The 19,908-nt window shown below is 42.0% G+C and overlaps 2 protein-coding genes across 3 annotated transcripts in view; one reads left to right on the top strand and one right to left on the bottom strand.

Annotated features, from left to right (window-relative positions):
- Positions 1–3,781: 3,781 nt before the first annotated feature.
- aimp1a (aminoacyl tRNA synthetase complex interacting multifunctional protein 1a) lies at positions 3,782–16,397 on the bottom strand. 2 transcript variants are annotated; one of them, XM_084465933.1, is made up of 7 exons: positions 16,295–16,397; positions 14,259–14,389; positions 13,590–13,703; positions 11,271–11,423; positions 8,241–8,437; positions 6,112–6,280; positions 3,782–4,114 (listed from the first exon to the last, which is right to left on the bottom strand). In XM_084465933.1, coding segments are annotated over exons 1-7 (933 nt in total). In that variant the 5' UTR covers positions 16,297–16,397; the 3' UTR covers positions 3,782–3,947. The 2 variants fall into 2 exon arrangements, with proteins under 2 accessions (XP_084322059.1, XP_084322060.1); XM_084465934.1 differs by having other exon boundaries at positions 16,305–16,362.
- Positions 16,398–16,712: 315 nt separating this feature from the next.
- tbck (TBC1 domain containing kinase) overlaps positions 16,713–19,908 on the top strand; it is a 41,334-nt gene continuing 38,138 nt past the window's right edge. The window contains exons 1-6 of the mRNA XM_084465653.1: positions 16,713–16,834; positions 17,272–17,486; positions 17,964–18,036; positions 18,431–18,545; positions 18,699–18,772; positions 19,633–19,774. Coding sequence (XP_084321779.1) covers positions 17,294–17,486; positions 17,964–18,036; positions 18,431–18,545; positions 18,699–18,772; positions 19,633–19,774 — 597 coding nt within the window. The 5' untranslated portion in view covers positions 16,713–16,834; positions 17,272–17,293. The remainder of the gene's footprint in view (positions 16,835–17,271; positions 17,487–17,963; positions 18,037–18,430; positions 18,546–18,698; positions 18,773–19,632; positions 19,775–19,908) is intronic.

Below are 19,908 nucleotides of genomic sequence, written 5' to 3' on the forward strand. Positions count from 1 at the left end.
CACCATGCAGGCTCCTGGGAGACACATAGGTGATCTCATCAGGATACAGCAGACTCTAAACAGGAGACTATGATGACAATGATGTTGCCCTGGGCTCTGGGGATCTGGGTCCGACCCCAACCCCCCCCCCCCCCCCCCCCCGCCACAACCCCCAACCCGTGATCACCACAGATTTCAAATGAAGATACAACCCATTGCGTTACCAATCTACCCTATTCCCAGAGATAATGTCCCTCTTTTTTTGCAAAGTCTCTTGACTTCAGCTTCAGGCTCTCGTGGAGTGCAACCTAAAACAACACATGCCGCAAGACTTTGCCTTCTCATTCTCTGGCCAACATGTCTAGTAATTAGACAGGATTACCACATCCCTGTTTACTCAGGCCCAAGAGATGTTCTCAAAAGCGAGTGATGAAAAGACACTTTAAAACTAGACGTTTTTTTCTCAAGCACACTGCCGCTCCGAGTTTGAGGGTTACCAGACAAACCAATGATCGGATAGAAGAAGCAGAAGAATAGGTTTGCACGATCCAGAATAAAAACCTATACCTCGCTGCACTGCTCCACCACATGACTTCAAGTGAACTTGAACACTCACTCCACTGAAGTGCTTGGGTTCCTGGGGGTGGTAGGCGTTTGTCGTCGCCACTTGTTACTTCATCCACAATTGAACTGTTTGGACATATAACGTCAACATGAAAGGAAGCCCAGAGGGTCATTCATCACCCGCACTGTAAGGGTTGTGAAACGCCAGACTGAGTGTGGCAACCATGATATGCTAGTGGTGGGGCTCTGCCCTCCTGTGGTCAGTACAACTCCTGAAAGGTATCCTGGGAAGCTTGTGTAGATCAAGAGATTAAAAGGGTTATCGACAAAGCCATTAAATGTTACCGATAAGGATTTTTGTTTGATGCACTGTTGCAATGATGGTACCATCATGGCAATAGCGCATCAAACAAAAAAAATAATCTTATCCTTATGCTGATCCTTATTCAGACATAAACACCAGTGTTTATGTTCGGAAGACTCACTTAGTAAGAAATGAAGAAAAATGTTGAAATGTTAAAGAAAAACAACAACAATGGATTTTTACCATTAAATTATACTTGGACAACATCTTTTCATAATTTATTTTCATGATCCATCACCATGGTTTTACTCATCAAAGTCCAATGGGACATAAAATACCAGACAAAACACACAAAACAATTCCAAGTGGTTTCTAATAGGTTTTCTCAAACTGTGTGAGAGATGCAGCAATAATCTTTGATCATGGGCAACCCTGGCAAGGCATGAAACCACACAGTGTGTTTTGAAACACATTCAAAATATGTCCACTGAGAGTCTGAGACATTTGTGCATGCAGTTTGTTTCGCCCTCAAACATATTCGTCAGGACGTCCATCTGCTGACACTAGCAGTGGTTCTAAACTGGGGGGTCGCGACCTCTAAATGGGTTACAAGGGCATTTAGAGTGGGGTGCAGAGCATATACCAAACCTTTATCTTTAGCGAGAAGCCCTTGAATTAGCTAACGTTTTAAAGGTTAATTCATGTGTCAATGGCTAACTTTTTCAGTGAGTTTAGTCCCAATTGTTGTTGTTTTTGTTTGCTTAATATTTCTTACATTACATGAAGGCATTGTTGATTACTGCAATACAAGTCAATATATTTATTTTTGGCTCCTGTCTTAGTGACTAATGACACATGTTGGTCCTCAGGCTGGACCAGCTCAGAACACATGTGCTTACAATGGTGCTGGGAAATATCAGAGCTACAGGAAAACATGAGATCTGCATAGTTAAGATGTGATGCACCCTTAAAGGCAAGATAATTGAGATTGTTGTCAATCATTAAAATATAAATACATATAGACCTATGCACCAGATTCTGGTTCAATTTTGGAGGACCATTTCATGCTAAAAGTAACCCTTATATAATGCCAAAAGGGTCAATCACACCCGGCCCATTGAACATACTGCCATTAGACTACAGAGGGTGAGTTTTTTTCCCTCCCCATAGCAATCAAAAAGAGAACCATGAATCACGAATGTACAGGCCTTGTTTTGGAGAATTAAAAAAGAACAACAACAAAACATTTATCAAGTTGACAACCATATGTATCAAAGAAAGGCCTTGAAGTCATCAAAGAGCACATGAACTCTTCATTCATATCAAATGTAATCATGAAATATTGTAATGCAAATCTAGATCGATCAAGTTCTTTTTAAAATATGAATCACGAGCAAACGGCCAGAAAATTTCCTTTCCATGATGGAAGCTGTCATGGATTAACTTTCACGTGAAATGTTTACTGGGGTATTGGAAAAATCGAATAACCCCACCAACATCCCTTATTGACTTTGGTGTTTCATGCTCTCGTTTTACTTTCCTCGATGGGTCATAATATCGTTAGACATCTTAGTAGCAAAAAAAAAAAAACTGGAAACAAAACGCAGACTGGAAATAAGAGAAAAGTTTCCTGTTCATCACGGTAACAAAACACGTCAAATCTGAGTGTCTGAATCATTATTCATGCTCTTATTACGGCAAAAGGGGAATTCCCCATTATTATTCTCCTCTTGTTGGGCCTGACCCTCAAAACAGGCAATTAACATCTGATGGCGTCTCCTCTGTCTGTTGTTGGAGCGACCTCTCATCAAAGAATGTTCTAGAATAAACAGGGAATCTTTCTGTTCTCAGCTCATGTTAATTAGAGTAACAGAGATGTTCATTATAAAAAAAAGGAACAAGAGGAAAGTTTCAGCGGCCTGGAGTAGTATCGTTGAACTTTCTTGAGCCTTGAAGAGCCTTAAACCTAACAGTTGGACCACGTACAGGCACCATTAAATCTGGCTTATAACAGCCACATGTACCAAATGTATTTTTCTATTTTGTCAGAGCATTTGATTTATTGATTGCTGTCTGGGTGTAAAGAGAAATAAATACATATAGATTGCTAGTTCGATCCCCGGCTCCTCCTAGCTGTGTCGAAATGTTCCTGTGACAGACACAACCTTAACAGTTGACTGCTGTCGCTGTGTCAATGCGTGTATTAACCTTTGTAAGTGACTTTGTAAGTGGATAAAAGCCCTAAATGTAAATGTTCATTTCTTGCATATAACTTTGGAAGAAAAGTCCTAAATTACACAAGGTAATGCAGTATCATTTGTGAATTTGCTACTTGGGAAGACCTTCATGGCCATGTTGTCCCCATTGTGATTGTACATCTATCATAAAGCAAGTAGCTGAAGGGTCTTTAATGTAAAAACAAGGTTCCAAACAAGAGTCTTTATAAAATGTGCATTTGAACCCTATCACCAAAGCACATTCAAGGAGATCTAAATAGAAAGCAGAACTCTTACTAGTGTGGAGCGATAGGGTAAACTCTTCACAAGACAAAGCAAATGACATTGGCATGGCAGAGACAACCCTGACAAAATGGACGCCAGCCAGGGGATGGGAGCTCTCGAGTGACGTCTAAATAGTCACTCCCTAAGTGCTCGAGAAGTGCATCTGTTTTTTGGTTTTACACTACAAACCCGTTTCATCCCCTGCTCATTAAAATGAGAAATGTAAGAGTAAATGGGAGTGCACTAGAAGATTGATTTTGCTTTGGAGTTGAAACATCACAAAAAGGAATAAAGAAAAATCTAGCTAATTTAGACCAGAATGAGACAAAGAAGATAGATTAAAGCGTAAACACAAGTGTACTGATCAACCGTTGACCAAATCAGCCAACTTATACTTTAAAGAGAACAAAAAAACAACATGGCAGAATCCAGATCATTCTCAGACGCTTTTTATTTGAACACTTTCAAACCATTTCTAACCATGTCTTTTTCATCACAGTTCCTTCGGCGGTCCCATCGGGAACCACGGCGCTCGCCAACTGACTCCGACATGGCCGGTTGTTTGCTCAGGCTGGGTTTTCCCCTCTTCCTCCCCCGTTTTATTTGATGCCACTGTTGCTCATGGTCTGGGCTTTGCACACGCCCTTGCCGGCCACCTCGAATGGCGCTCCCTTGTAGGTGGCCACGCAGCTCTGGTCCGTGCGCAGGTCCGGTTGCACCTGCTCCCACACCTTCTTTTTTGGGTTCAGCTCTTTGTCTGGCTCCCCTGTGGAGAGAGAGAGAGAGAGAAAGGCAAATATCAACCTGGATGTTTTTCTTAGTTTGCGTTGTCCCTCATCATGGTGCCAATGCAAAATGTTTTGTTGTGCGCAGTCTAGGATTATGATGTGTGTTGCGGTAATAGGGGGAATGGATGGCGTTATACGTTCATGATTCAGCTTTCAGATGACTTTCCGGCGGTTCCATCACACCGCTTATGATGGAAGTGTCCTGCTGCTCTTCGTTCACGCTCACTCGCTTGTTCACTCGCTCTGGGTTTTACGGTGTATCGGGGCCTTTACCGATACAAAGGCGTGTGAGTGACAATTGGTTTGGATGAGAAGCGTAAAGAGGGTTTGGATGGCCATCTTAGACACACTCTTCAGCACTCAGCCTGTTTGCGGCTGAATGCCAGTAATTGCTGCCAAGCACTCGGGACCACGCTGACCGGCTCAGTGTGCTGGAAGGAGAGAAAGAGAGAGAGAGAGCTTCTCCGCATTCCCGATGACTTAAGAAAAAACACATTTTGCTGAGAGAATGTGGAAACCGCCATTCACTCGAAACTCGGCGCAGATCGCTGACGTTTCCGTGACAAGCTGCTCCCAGCCCGGAGGTTTTTGAGCTGGTCTAATAAAGAAGGGGAGCCTTCCTATGTGTCTGGGGCTTACAGTGGGGCTGGTGTTCATGGTTAGAACCGCACAGGAGGTAGTAAAAAAGAGTAAGGAATCAAAAAGTGTGGTCAGGAAAATCCCTTGTAAATCAAACGGGACGATGGGCTGGAATACATGTGAAAACCCACATCAAAGTCCACCACTTGACAGCCGTGGTCGGTCACAGCTGAAAAGTACATATTTATGATTTTTTTTGTTGTTTTTGCTGAATAAATTCAGCCGGATGTGTTGACAACTCTTTGACACCGCCTCCCAAAATGAGGATTTTATTTGACCCACTGTAAGCAGACAGTTTGGGTTAAACTAACAGAAGCTTGTCGAAATCGATCAGACGACAACAGTGCATGAACCCAGAGGCGGCCATCGATTAGGCTTAGAGTAAAAGAAAATGTAAAAGACAACAAACCAAACCTGTGGTTAACAACAAACCGCGTGAAAGACGTTTATGGTATTCAAGCGATTTCATTGGATGAGGAGGACGATAACTATTTGAGGTACTGCACTAATACATCTTGTCATTTCTAATTCTTTTCACTCGCCACAACTATTAGGCGATTTTCATATTTCAATAAACACTTTTACATTTTCTTTCAGATGGGTTACATGCGGCGAACGCCGACCGCTGATTAGGCCAGTAAATCAAAGGTCATGCTCCATTAAGCCGCCTGAAACACTGGGGAGTGCTGGGCGGGACTTGAGCAAGGCAGCCTTCCCCGAGGAGCCTGAAGCAGAACCAGCTGGGGCCGCTCCGCTCGGTGACATCGCAGACATACCAGATTGCTCCATTTATTCACTCAACACTCATCACGTCTCTTCTTTATTCTAGCCCACTACCAACCCTCCCTTATGGACGCTTTGGGAAACCCCACCAGTGTCATGAGGAACTGATGACTTGCTCTTAGAAACCTTGAGTCATACGCAAACTGGTCTGATCCGATTTCTGTTCATAGATTCTCTCCTGTAATGTGTTCATTTCAACTTTTAGATGACCTAATTGACATGCATGTGACGAGACACTGAGAGCACAATGCCTCTTTAAACCGTCCCGAAAACACTTACTGTCCGCGAATTTAATGCAGCTGGTTGAATGCCAACCTTTTCATTGCATCGTATATGCTGTGTAGTGAAAATTAAGTTGCTTCTAATGCGAAAAAAAATAAATGGACAGAGAAAAACCTAAAGACAGAGGTCCCTTCCCCTGATGTGTATTAGCATGACGTCACGTACGACGATAGGTATAATGATAGACAGAGAGACAGAAAACCCCAATACACATGTAATAACAGCCATGAACCAGGGCCGGTGGGCCAATCAGAGGGGTGAACCGGGATACCTGGGAATCCCTGGAAGGTGAGTCTGTCGCCGGGTACGGAGCCGGCGGGCGGGTCCAGGATCTCCACCTTGTCCGGGGAGCTGGCACACATCACCATGGCCTGGGACACCACCCCGCGCATCTTGGCTGGTTTCAGGTTACACATCAGCACCGCCATCCGATTCTGCATCTGCACCACGAGAACGGGGGGGGGGGAGGGGGGGGGGGGCGGGGGAGAACAGAACCTTAGACCACTTCCAAGTTCCCTAGTTGACATGCCCCCCCTAGCAGAACAGTTTGTGTGGTTCCCAAACAGTTTGCATAATAGATATGCCAGCATTTTTGGTGTTATGGAAACTTCCATGGTGATATTCCTAAACATGCCACACCATGCCCAGATAGGTTGATGACAATTTCAGAAGAATAAAGAATAGTACCCTTATGCCAACTTTTAGTGCCTATTCATTAGGAAAGATACTGTATATACAATGAAACTGATATGATCATTAATGATTGGAAAAAATCATAAAAGAAGACAGAAATAAAAACACAGACTGACATTTGGTACCATGTGTCTATCACTGTGCTGTTATGAAGCAACCAATATGAAATACAACTGAATTTCATTAACAAATAATTTAATTCATGAGCTTTCCAAGTGAAGCAATGGGAGGCATTAGCCGAGTTAGTCACTGCATGTTACAAAATCACAATAATTGTTAGTAGGCCAGACTTTTTGGCATAATTACAATAGCTGCCAATGTACTTGATTAAGCGTGTGTATTCTATCTTTCTTTAGTAATGTAGATATTCTGTAGAGTCCATGTAGAGTCTGGACGTGGTACACATGCCTGCAGCAAGCATGTGCTTCCATTTATATGCTCTTCATAGTCCATAAACATGATATGCACAAAGGTTCCACGCCCTGCAGATTTCAGAAATGCTGTTGAGCATAAATTATCATTGCCCTTCTCAACTAGGATAAAAATTATGCGGTACAAATTGTTCCCCCCCATCAGGGAGAAATCCTCAAACCGATTTATCCATTAATCCTTGTTAAGGCCAAAGTAATCCCAGGCTTTGGTGTAAATTCTCCAATTGTAAACATAGACTCGCTGCGAGCGGCCTGTACCTTTAGGCCTGCTCACTTGAACCAAGACGTAGAATAGGACTCTGGTGAGTCTTTAATATACAGAAGGAGGAGGGCCTGCCATTAATGGCTGGAATTTGAAGAGCATGGTAAAGTTGATTAACAATAAAAAGATTGATTTATCAAATCAATAGCTCAATGGACTCAATGTGTATGGTTACTGCAGGGGTTTCAAATCCAGCAGCAAATGCTTCTTCCTTGGGGCCGGACATAAATAACCCCACTTCTGATATGCTTATTATTATACAATTATTCACCAAGTTGACCGGTTTATTCGTCATAAATGTCCCTGTTGGTATCGTAATGACGCAAATATTATATTATTTGTTCACCGCTACTTGCTGTGTGCTCACTAGGAATGTTTTGCTTTTATTTACTTCAGTGAATAAATATTAACTCTTCCAAACATCTTGAATCCTTTTTAATTCTGCAAATTTTTTATGTTCTTCTTTGTCAGGGCAACTTCCAGGTTGAAGTAGGAAGTTTTCTTTTAGTTTGTTCTGAAATACTAGGAAATGCTAGACACCACACGAGGCCACTAGGTCTAGTGGCCTCGTGTGGCATCTAGCACCACCCCAGTTATTTAGGGAATTACAACAATGTAACAATATTTGATTGATTTGAAAACTTGTTGCCCTTTTCAGTTTTTTGTAGGCCTACTCTGATGATGTTGAATGTACTTTGTTTGTACCAGAGAAGTAGCCACGGGCGGGCCTGGACGGACCTAGGCCCGCCTAATTGTCAGTCTTGCCCATCCAATCAGAGGACTTTCCTTCGTTTATGTTCGTTTACTATCTTATGTTCAATCAAATTGGCTTTGCCCGCCCGTTTTTTTCTGTGCCCGACCATATGGACATTTCTGGCTACACTACTGCTTTGATCACTGTACTGACCTGTTCATGTTTTATGCAAAAAAAATAAAAAAAAATAGCTTATTTTATTTTCAACGTTACGTTTTGTCATTCCGGTCGGAGAGCCCTGGCCTACAGGGACACCGTACCTGCTCCACGGGGATGTGCTTGACCAGGCCGCTGACCACCGTCCTGGGCGTGGCCTCCCCGACGTCCACCTGCTCCACGTACAGGGAGTCTGCGTCGGGGTGCTTCTCGGCGGTGAGGATGCGGCCCACCCGCAGGTCCAGGCGGGACACGTCCACCTTCTGCTCCTCCTGAGGCGCCGCCGGCTTCTTCTCCCCTGCTGGGACCCGGGGCGCAACACAGCCCTCAGTTACACACCACAAACTGAACACAAGAGGCCAAGACTCACGGACAAATAAATAGAAAAAATCTAATAATTAGAATTTGATTTTGGAAAATCAAAAGTTCACTGTACTGATAAGTTCAGTGTTGATTTATTATATGATTGAGTGCTAACAATTTATATTGGGTCCGGACAGACTGGACCAAGCTGCAATTATATAACGATCCGATGTCAAGAGAGGAGATAGTGTGTTGAGTGCTCATAGATTTTGCTCCACTAGTTCATATCTGTAGAAGGAAGCAAGACAGAAGCCATTCACAGGCTTGAGTTACCCTCAGGCAGCTGTTAAAGGAAGTGCCTGCTTGAGACTAAGCGAAGGTGTCATTTTCCAGCTCAGATAAAGTAATAGGTTCCATTTCTTGAATTGCCAGCAAAAAAAAGTGAATAGATTTGCCATTAAAAATAAGCTAGCTAGTCACTCGCTGTTCGATTTTTTTAAAACTTAATATAAATCACAGAACATTTATGTTTGAAGGTACTTGAAGACCTTGAGAATAATCTAACTCACTGCACTATTCTTCAGAGTAGTCTATTGGGATGCACTCAAAAAGAGACCATCTGGAAACTATGCCGGGCAGCTTCTGCAATCCAATTCAATTTTCTTCCAAAAATCTTTTCCAAAGGCTGGCTTCAAGGTGGCATGCACTTTGAGTACATGAGAAGATTTTTTTTTTTTTTTTAATCAATTTCTTCTTTTTTTTTAAACGTGAAACAAAATTAGTTCTCCATAATGTCCCAGAGAGCTGGAGTACCTTTCCTGAATGACAAAACCAATAGCTCATTTTGGATGTGAGGGAAAAGCTGGCTACATGGGGAATGTAGCTAGCTCAGTGCCAGAGAGGAGTTTCCACTCAGTGAGCTGCTGTTAGTGTACAGATTGAGACCCCAACAGCAGCAGTTACCACACACATCTCTGATAAGAAATCAACAAACAGAAGTTTGATTTCACTTCTGAGTTTAAGGATGTCATTTAAGAATTGATAAGAGGACACATTCTCATGTTTGTCTTTCAATGTTTTGGTTTGATTAAGAGCATAATGCTGTAACTTAGTCCATTGTGGATTCATTAGGACAATATAGGATTATTATAATTATAAATTAAAGTGCCATATTAGGAAAACAATTATCACATGCCTTGTAAAAAAACGTCAACAGCATGTTGACAGGAAAATATGCATGTGATATTTATAGCCTTCGACATTTGGACTTAAAGTATTTCCTGGTTTAATTGATACGACTATATTGTAATGACAACCATATGGTGTAGAAATGTGAGGGTCATTTACACCCGACGCACTGAGTGGCACTTTAATAAGACTAGATACCAGAACATATGAAACTAAAGAATGACAAGTGACCGACTACTGCAACAGCATTTTCTATGGTACAACCTCCAAACTCCTCCATAAACTCCAATACATTCAAAACTCCGCCGCCCGTCTTCTCACTCACACCCGTTCACAGGATCATATCACCCCTGTCCTCCAGAACCTCCACTGGCTCCCCGTCCCTCAGTGTATTCAATTCAAACTCCTCCTTCTCACCCACAAAGCCCTCCACAACCAGGCCCCCTCCTACCTCACTGACCTGCTCCACCACTACACCCCTCCCCGTCACCTCCGCTCCTCTGATGCCAACCTCCTCACTGTCCCTAAAACCAAGCACAGAACCTGGGGAGACAGAGCCTTCTCCGTTGCTGCCCCTACCCTCTGGAATTCCCTCCCCAGACATCCGTGACTGCAATGACCTCATACTATTCAAATCACTACTCAAAACACACCTGTTCCATTCTGCCTATAATTCTTAACCACTACTTTCCTAATTTTGTTTTTGTTATGTCTGACTGTTGTATTGTGCTGTTTTATTTACAATGTATCTACTTTTCTGCGTTTTCTTCTGTGTTTCTGTGTTGTTGTTTTTTTTAATGTATTTTAATTACTTATTTTTCATCTTCGTCTGTAAAGTGTCTTTGAGTGACTGAAAAGCGCTTCCAAATAAAATGTATTATTATTATTATTATTATTATTATTATTAAGTGAAAGATGAACTGACTTTTTCCATAAACATTTAAAAGTCAAGAAAGAACTGCTACATCATATCAGTCACCCCAAAAATAAGAGGAATCGTGTCCGGATTACTTTTTTCAACATTATGAAGACAGGACCACTTTTACTTTGAAGTCCCTGAAATGTCTCGAGGATCCACATGATGGGGGTAGGCTTTCATCACTGGTGACAATCAGCTAAGATGCTTCTCATCACAGCCGCAAGTAGTGAAGTCAAGAGACAAAATAAAAAAGGAGCCCAGAAACTAATCAAGTATCGGAACCAGGGATCGTGTTTCCACTCAAAGAGGGGAAAGAAAAAGACATCCCTCCCTGCTTTCTGTCCATTATCACTAGACATTTGGAGCTCAACGGGTGGAGAAATCTACCATTTGAGCTGGATGAATCGCACATGTGTATTGCAAGCAGACAGATGATGATGGAAAAGTTTGAGTCAAAGCAGTTCAAAAGAGGGGAGGGGGAGGGGAGTTTAAGGAGGGAGAAAAACATAACTTTCAAATAATCTATTTAAATGACGGGAAAACAGCCGTGTCAGATTATACGGATGTTTAAAATTAGGAAATAAAACACAATTATACTGCTATTTTGGTGACATAGAACCAACTGTGAAAGGGGACTACAACGCATTGTCTGTAAAATATTGAGAAGGTACACCCACATTAAACCTCACTGTGACCACCTTTTTAAATGTTACGTTGGCGATACCTTTTTTCTCTGGCTTCTTCTTCTTCCCCTCGTCCTTGGGAGGGACGGCCTCTGTAGGGGAGGCTAACTGGACCGGTGCTGCGAGCGGAGGACTTGGCTTGGAACTGCATTCAACCACACCAGCATCACATGATGGCATGGGCACCTCCAGCACTGCACAGGAGGAGGAGTTGGGAGACAAAGGCAAAAGGTTGACAAGAAAGAATCTTGACCGACTTGCACAAGTTGTTTGTTTAGCTGTTGAATCTCAAATGCACTTTGGCCTGGGTTATACTTTTTGTTTCAATGCCACTGTTGTGATGGGATGTGCCCCATCGGAACACAGGTCTGGCGCCACACTTGACACTTTGAGTATCCTGGCGGGTGTCGTGCAGGCATGGTGTTAACAACGTAACCAGTCGTCTGCCCGTGCTCTGATTCCTGTCCACGCACCTATGAAATCCAATTAGAACGCGAGCCTGAACACCTTGAGATGTGGTCTAGTGCCACGGATCACAATGTGAGGAAGATCAGATCTGCTCCCTGCCCTATGGCCAATCTTCTTGGTCGCACAGAAGTTCACTGAATAAAAAGTTATGTTTAAGTGTTTTTTATTTTTAAACAGATGGATGCAACGGTATTTGTGATGTACTACACTCGGTCTAGCTGCTCGCCAACGCCGCAGACACCTGGCATGTGTCAGGTGGATCATGTATTGCGAGTGTGAGGGTGAGTGCTGAGGGGATGAGCCAAGTGTTGCAATGGTATCGGTGTGATGTACTGCCATGACAGACATGTCTCATCCACCTCACCGCCTCCGCCTCCTACTCTAACAGATGGCTTCAGCAGCACGGTATTTATACGCCCACCAGGGGAACGCTGGCATCCAGATGAAAACAGGTTTGATTGGAAAATGACATTGTGTCAAGAGTTGATGGAAAATGGACATTGGGTAACAGAAGGAAACAATGTCTCCAATCAATCTTCACGTGGACGGAAGAACAACAGAAAGGCTTTTCTGTTTTGGTTTCCTCTACATCAACAGTGGTCTGCATGGGTGCCTCACTGTTGGGCATCGTGCGTTCCCCTTAATTGGAAATTGCATGTTTCTGACTTGAGAGCAGAAAACAACTATGGTTTAGTTAAAGAGCCATGAATGTGTTTACCCTTATGCATGTATTTTTAACCCCCAAACCGTGGAATCAGCAATGTTCTCGTCACATTTTTCTGCTGAAGCTACTAGGGATGGGTCAGAATATTCGATTATTCGTTCCTGAGGGTCAAAGTCGATTTTTAACATTTGGACCGTTAACATTTTTTCCCATTCAAATAAACAAGAATTAACGGACGGAACTAATGTTGGTTCTGTAGCACTATTATTATTATTTTTTTATTATTATATATATTTTTATTATTATTAATCATGTACAGAAAAACAATATACACAAGCATAAATATTAATATATATATATATATATATATATATATATATATATATGAATACAACACAAACACTGATCACTGTTAAAGTTAGTTTTTTTTGCGTTTAAGATATTAAGTGATTTCTTGCCAATGATCCATGGCTGCCTTTGTGAATGTCGGCACACATCGAATAATCGATTATTCGTTCATACCACCCACTGATTATTCGACCATGAAAAATTTGAGTCATTCACATCCCTAGAAGCTACAACCATTCCTTCCACGTCCTTCCCAAATTTGTATTCCTTAGCGTCTTTCTCATTCTAATCACAATGAATGATATGCCATTGGTTTGCTTTAGATCTCTCCAAGCTTTTCTACAAAGCACAACAGCGTTCTCTGGCACTTCCTAGCCAATGAAATCAAACTCCAAAGTTAACTTCAACATTGGATCTGTAATCAACTAATCACCAGTATTGTGGTGCATTCCTCCATGGTTCCGAAACAAAACAAAAGACCGGGTATTTCCTTGACAGGCCTACATTGTCTTTTAATTCCCGCTTCCTAAAAGACTGTCTCTCGGAAATAAATAAATAGCGGGGCCGTGTTGGGGCATGCATTTATATCTCAAGCATAATATCACATGAAAGCTCTTCAGGCGGACATGCGTTCCCTATTAAACTAATAGGCGATCTTAAAAACACAATGGGCTACTTTTCAAACAGATCTGTTAATAATACACCGAGGCGAGAATGCTAAAGATGGTATTGTTGCTATTTCAACGCTAGAACAATGGAACAGCAGAACACAGCAACACACGCTCCTCTCTCATGGCTCGTGTGAAGAAACTACCTGGCGGACGACATCAAGGTTGATCTGGAGAAAAGGAATCGGTTTCGCAAACAAGGTGTCACCTACCTCCTCTTTTCCTCTCTTTCTCCAGCAGCTGCTTTTTCAAGTCCTCTATGTCCTGTTTGAGTTTGGCGTTCTCGGCCGTCAGCTTCTTCTCCTCCCGCACGCTGGCCTGCACAACTGGATTCACAGTGGATTCCTGTGAGAGTCATGCTGACCTGCACTACTATATTCACAGTGGATGCCAGTCAGAGTCATGCTGCACAGCACCTTGCTCCCAGATAATTCATAGTCCAACATATGGCTCATTGAATGCTGAGGGGTACAGGCTTAGCACTGTGTGCTACTACATGCCTCAGTAGTCTGCTAACATGAATGCATGAATATAGTGCCTAAAGAAAATAAAATGTGTTTGTTTTGTTCCCCTACCTTTACATTCTATATGCAAAGATATAATTTTTGATATACTATGTAAAGCACAATGTCAAAAATATACAATTTAACTAATTTTGTTGGTACAGGTCATCAATGAGGTAGGGTTAAAGGCATATTGTTCAAAGATACTCTGCTGACATTGTGGGATCGAGCCCGCAACCTTCCGCCAGGGAGTCTAATCCCCCCTTATCACAACCAGACCATCCGTTCCATTAATCTTCAATCAGGAAACCGCCCCAAAAAGAGAAAAACCCATTGAAATGTCCTGAGTGCACTGGTGTCTCGTGCAGCGTCTCTTACCGGCTTTGTCCTTGAGGAGCTGGACCTGCTGTGTGAGGTACTCTATGAGGCGGTCCGCCTCCACGGCTCTCTGCTCCAACCTCACCAGGGGATTGTGGCTCGACATCTTCACCAAGGAGCGGGCTAAGAACCTGCAGGGCCGAAAGAAAGCACAACCAAGTCAACTTCAAAGCAGGTGCCTTACAAAACAAAAGAAAGACATGCAGTTTGTGATGCATGGCTGGCTTCCACCTCACTGGTAAGTGTGAGGGAATCTCATACGGTCATGTTTCACACACACATACAAATCTCAAATGTAATTCTGTGTAGGAATAGATACTGATTGAACTATTTGGATGCAGCCTTAGTCTCAGACATCAAGAAGCACAGCCTTACCTCAACACATTCCTGATTCAATGGGTAACACTGTAACAACATAATGATGTGGCAACACAGAATGCAACATTATACGCATTTCGTTTACTTCCGTTTGCCTTTAATAAACATTAACAATAAGCAATCTGTCCTTTCAAATGTGATTTGGCACCATGGGCTGCTGGTTTTTCTGTGTTTACACAGAAAACCAGTCTGCTTCGTGTCATTAGGACTAAATGTTGCTTTACAGCAGTTAACCCATAGAAAACACCTTAGAAACATGGAGCTTGACAATTTACTTATTCTTACAAAGACGGCCAGGAAGTTATTTTACAAGTCACAAGCTTTAAGAAGAAGAAAACATCTTACACATAGCGCAAGGCCGGGCAGCAAAACAACAGCTGGACCCAGATGAAAACAAAATGTTGGGGATGCGGAAATTAGAAACATAAAAAAGCTGGAGTTGATAATATCAAGGATCAAAGCAGTGGGGCTCTTGAATTTATTTAAACAGGACCAGTCGTGGAGCAATAACGCCTGCCACAAAAAGAGCTGATCTCATTTGGATTACCTCTGGAAGAGGGAGCCCAGAGCCTGGCCCAGCTTCAGGAGATGGGGGTTTTAAATGAGGCAGCAATGGCCAATTGTGTGAAAGAACTGGATTTGGAGGAGTTGTAATAATCGGAATAAAGCAAAACCACTCACACAGACCTTATCGCAGGAATTGGTGCAGCACTGCACAACAGAATAAATGTCTGGAAATTTAAGATTAAAAGTAAAATTTCTTTGTTTGATTTATGCAGCATCACAATGCAGACCTCCTGTGGTGTCTTGATAAAGATAAACGTGTGTGTGTGTGTGTGTGTGTGTGTGTGTGTGTGTGTGTGTGTGTGTTTGAGTGTCTGCATGTGTGTGTTCATTATTAATTTGTCAAAATAAGTTATGATCAGTCATCAATCATGATCTCGTCATACAGTGTGACACTTGGTTGCTGGGTATTATGGACGTTTGTACTGCATGCTTTAACCGTGTGGGTATTGGGGAGAATATACTATTATACTATTATTTTAGTCCAACAGCATAAATCATTATGCCAGTCTGTAAATGATTTGATTTTCAGAAGCAGATATGATTAAGAAAAAAATATATAATTCAACCTTGGGATGAGCTACAGCGATTTCACGACTCCAGCCATTGTTCAGAGATTAATAATTCTAGGCATCATAACATCGGGCGTTCATGATTCCCGTCAGAATATGTGCATATTTCCACTAAACTGAAATGTATGTAAAAGAGATGTGCAAATGTCAGCTACTAAAATAAACAAAAGTGATAGAAAGTGAAAGTCGGTTGGTGCCACTACTTTGGGTTTACTTTCAGAAATACTGCACTAGTTGTAAATCGTTTTCACAGAGACTGTATCAAGCATAAGTATAAATGTATAGGTAGATTTTTATTTTATTTTAATGGGATATACTTCTGTATAATAAGATTCACTCGGTACGCTAACGTTTATTTTAGGAATAGTTAATATGACATGTGATAATATTACAAGTAACATTAGCCTAACTAACGATAACAATGCTTATATTCCTGTAGGCTATACATTGTTACAATTCACGCTAAGTAAACCAGTAGTTTGATGAACTAAAGACAGAATAAATACATCGTTTTAAACTCACATTGACTTACAGTCCGAGAGCCTTCCAACACGTTTTGCTGAAGGTAATTTGTTAGCCCTCTGACGAAATATCCCCAGCTGTTGTCAGGCAGCTAGAACCCAATATGCTGACCAGATATATGAAAGTCTATAGTATCCGGATAGACTAAACGTCCATTATTTCTGATGGACTTCTAGAAAACAGATGTTTTGCAGATCTACAGTGCACAATTTTTTTAGTAGTCTTTGTAATCGCCTTTATAAAATTACATACATCCCCACCATTTATTACATATTCCACCCGATGCAGAAATATTAAACATTGAAATTATTTGAAATTTCAGATATCACTGTGATTTATAACTCGTTTTGTATTTACAAACTGACCGGTATTGATAGTGAAGCGGGCACTACTTCGTCGCACAATGCAGACGTCATTGATCACGTTCACTCAGCTGTTTCGGAAGTGTTTACAATATTAATTTTTAAGGCTTGGGGTTAGACTAAATCAAAACAAAGCTAAATTGTCTTCTGTCAATACGAGGAGTCGCTACCATTTACGGTGAGTAGGACTACCTGTGCCATGTCTGGTATCGCAGGACCGATGTAGGACTAGATTCCTACCTTGGTAGTGGAGAGCTGAAGTTGCTGCCTTGCATGACATTTAACGTTTTCAAACTGTAAATAACGGATAATGCATAGGTATAGTACATGCTTGAATAATAAATACAACGCTATCAGTTTTTCTAACGTGGATGATTGTTGCTCTTAATGTATGCTGCCATGTCAACTGTTAACTGTCATCTATATAATACCTGTTTCACAATCTTACTATTCATAAAACGTACACAAACTGAATGTATTTTTAGTTTCTTTAACAACTCAACGTGTCCTTGACAAACAAAACCAAGAAGCATTATGCATATTCCCCGTTTGTTTCATCGGTATCTTTTATAGTGATTTAAACTGTATTTAAACTCTGGGTTGCTGGGTCCAAAGGAATCACTGAGCCCGGGGTACAATGCGACCTCTCAGCGACGCTCAGCTGGGCGCCTTCACCTTCTTCGCCTCGGCTCTTCCTCATGATGTTTGTGGGAGCAACGGTTTACCCCTCACCCCCAATTCCATCAAGATCCTTGGGCGATTCCAAATCTTGAAGACCTTCACTCACCCAAGACTCTGCCAATATGTGGACATTTCCAGGGGAAAACACGGTATGTAATTACCCTGTGAGATAATGAAATCAATATTAGGTATTGCACAGTGGATGCACTTGCATCTAATCCTCAGGAACAATAACACATGGATCTATTAATTCAACTTCCTCCACAATGAAGGATGTTGAATGACAAAACATATTTATATTCATATTCGCCATCAGAAGCTATTATCCAAAGCGACTTAGTGAGTCTGTTAACTCCTCCCTGGGGAATTGTTCACATTATGGGCAGCTCTAGGTGCAAGGATAATTTAAACAAAGGCCTTTTAAATGAACTAGTAGCAAACTAAACAAGGTTATATCATTTGTATATCATTTTATATCATTATTAGGATCCTTTTTTCCAAGTCACTAGTCAACAATAAAATGTGACTTTATGCATACATGTTTCATAAAAACTCAATGATCATTATCAATTTCTACCTGAATAATACCAAGAATAATTGTTTATATTTTTGCTATTCCCCTATAGAGCGTCTGGTTGTTGTTGCAGAACACTATGAGAGCAGTTTAAGTGATTTCCAGAGACAGGGGAAAACAGCAAGGTATGATGGGTACTGTTGTCTCACTAGCAATGTATCAAATACCTGCTATGTAGACTTCTCTTCTTTCTTCTTCTTTCAAATGAATTTGTTTGGACTGAGTTATTGCGCAAATGGGAATAATAATGGGGCAACATGGGAGCAGGGATGGGGGATACATACACAGTTCACGTGCATATTACACAATAACTGTGTTTATTATTGTGATAGTGTAGTGTGTCGCATGAAGTGTTCTGGGATCATGTCCCGTTGGAAATTGACCGGCTGGACCTGACTGTGACAACGCATAATGGCATAACATTGAGACTTTGCGGAAGTCCGGAGGTGGGTAGGCCTTTTGCGTACTCCCAACAGCTAATGGATTTATTACTGTGCCTTGTCTGTCCTCTACTTCCAGCCCTGACATGGTGCTCAAGGTAGCCTACGAGGTGCTGGAAGGCCTTGAGTTCATGAACAAGCACGGCATGGTACACAGAGCCCTGGCTCCAAACAATGTGCTCATGGACCACAAGGTAAAGCCAGCTTTGTCAGCATCTAATCCATGTAAATAAATAGGATCGTTGAACGTAAGCAATGTTCTCAGATGTAAAACAGCCCCCTTTGACACTGTAACAGTGGGTAAGGGCAGACACATTTGTCGGTGACCTTGAATTTCGTGTTCACAGGGGAATGTAAAGCTGGCCAAGTTCGGCCTCTATTACATGACGGACCGTGGAGGAGACGTGGACTTTCCCATCGGGTAGTTAACCTTTCTCTCCTGATTCATCATCGTGACATCTCAAAAGCTGCACCTCTCTGGTACTCTTCAACTTTTGGGTCAGACATTGACCCATGTCTGTTTACTGTTAGGCAACTTATTGGACAAGAAGAAAGAATGAATGATGCAGCGAAAGTGACTCGTGCCCATGAATTTTCATAAAAAACAGGTTGAGGGTATCAAAGTAGCTTTCTGGTTGAAACACCATCACATATTGTTGGGCTTTCATCCTAATCCTGAGGCCTTTGTGTTTGACCGTGTCTCTCTGTGTAATATCCTTTCACAGCTTTGAAAAATAAATGATGGTGTGCATGTGTGTATGTGTGTGTGTGCACGAGCAACCAAAAGTGTGTGCTACTTGCACATGGTCAAATGTCAGCCCTATGGGCACACACACAGATGCTGTTTAATACACATCTGGCTTCAAATGATAGTATGCACATCTGTCAAAGCCTCCTGGTTTTCTGAGGGAAAAAAACCTGGCATGCACTGGTGTGAGGAAAAATGCAGACAATTTCAAAATATTAAGTTGGAGTAAGTGCATGGCTTGCAAGATGTCATATTTCATTTTGTCCTGTGGGCGATAGTATGGAAAGGACACTAGCCTATAATCCACTCTTGCAGTAACTCACTCAAGCTCACTCTTGGGAGAAAAAAAAGGGAAAAGTTTGGTGTTGGCGAGCTGTTCTGCTGTGAGTGCACCGTCACCTCATAACACGCAGCCCCTCAATCATTTCCACGCCATGGGGTAGGAATTAACTAGCGGTAGGAAAAGAGAAAAGGCTCTGGGGTTCTCGGTACAGTCAAGTCATCTGTCGCCCCTCCTATGATCATCCTGGCAGATACCCGTCATATCTGGCCCCAGAGGTCATCGCGCAGGGCTCCTTCCACGCCAGCGACCCGTCCAATGAAGAGGCCCCTCTGCCCTCGGGGCCCAAGTCTGATGTCTGGTCTTTTGGGGTCCTGCTCTTTGAGATGTGTACAGTACGGATCACTTTTTCTGGTTACGCATATTTTAGTGCTTGTATAATTTCACGTTAAGATAGTGTTCAACTACGTTTTTTACGGAACACTAATAGTTGAGTGGAAACAGGCTAATTGTATACTTATGTTTTAAT

The sequence above is a fragment of the Micromesistius poutassou genome (assembly GCF_964030765.1).
Source record: "Micromesistius poutassou genome assembly, chromosome: 3".
In the NCBI taxonomy this organism is placed as follows: domain Eukaryota; kingdom Metazoa; phylum Chordata; class Actinopteri; order Gadiformes; family Gadidae; genus Micromesistius; species Micromesistius poutassou.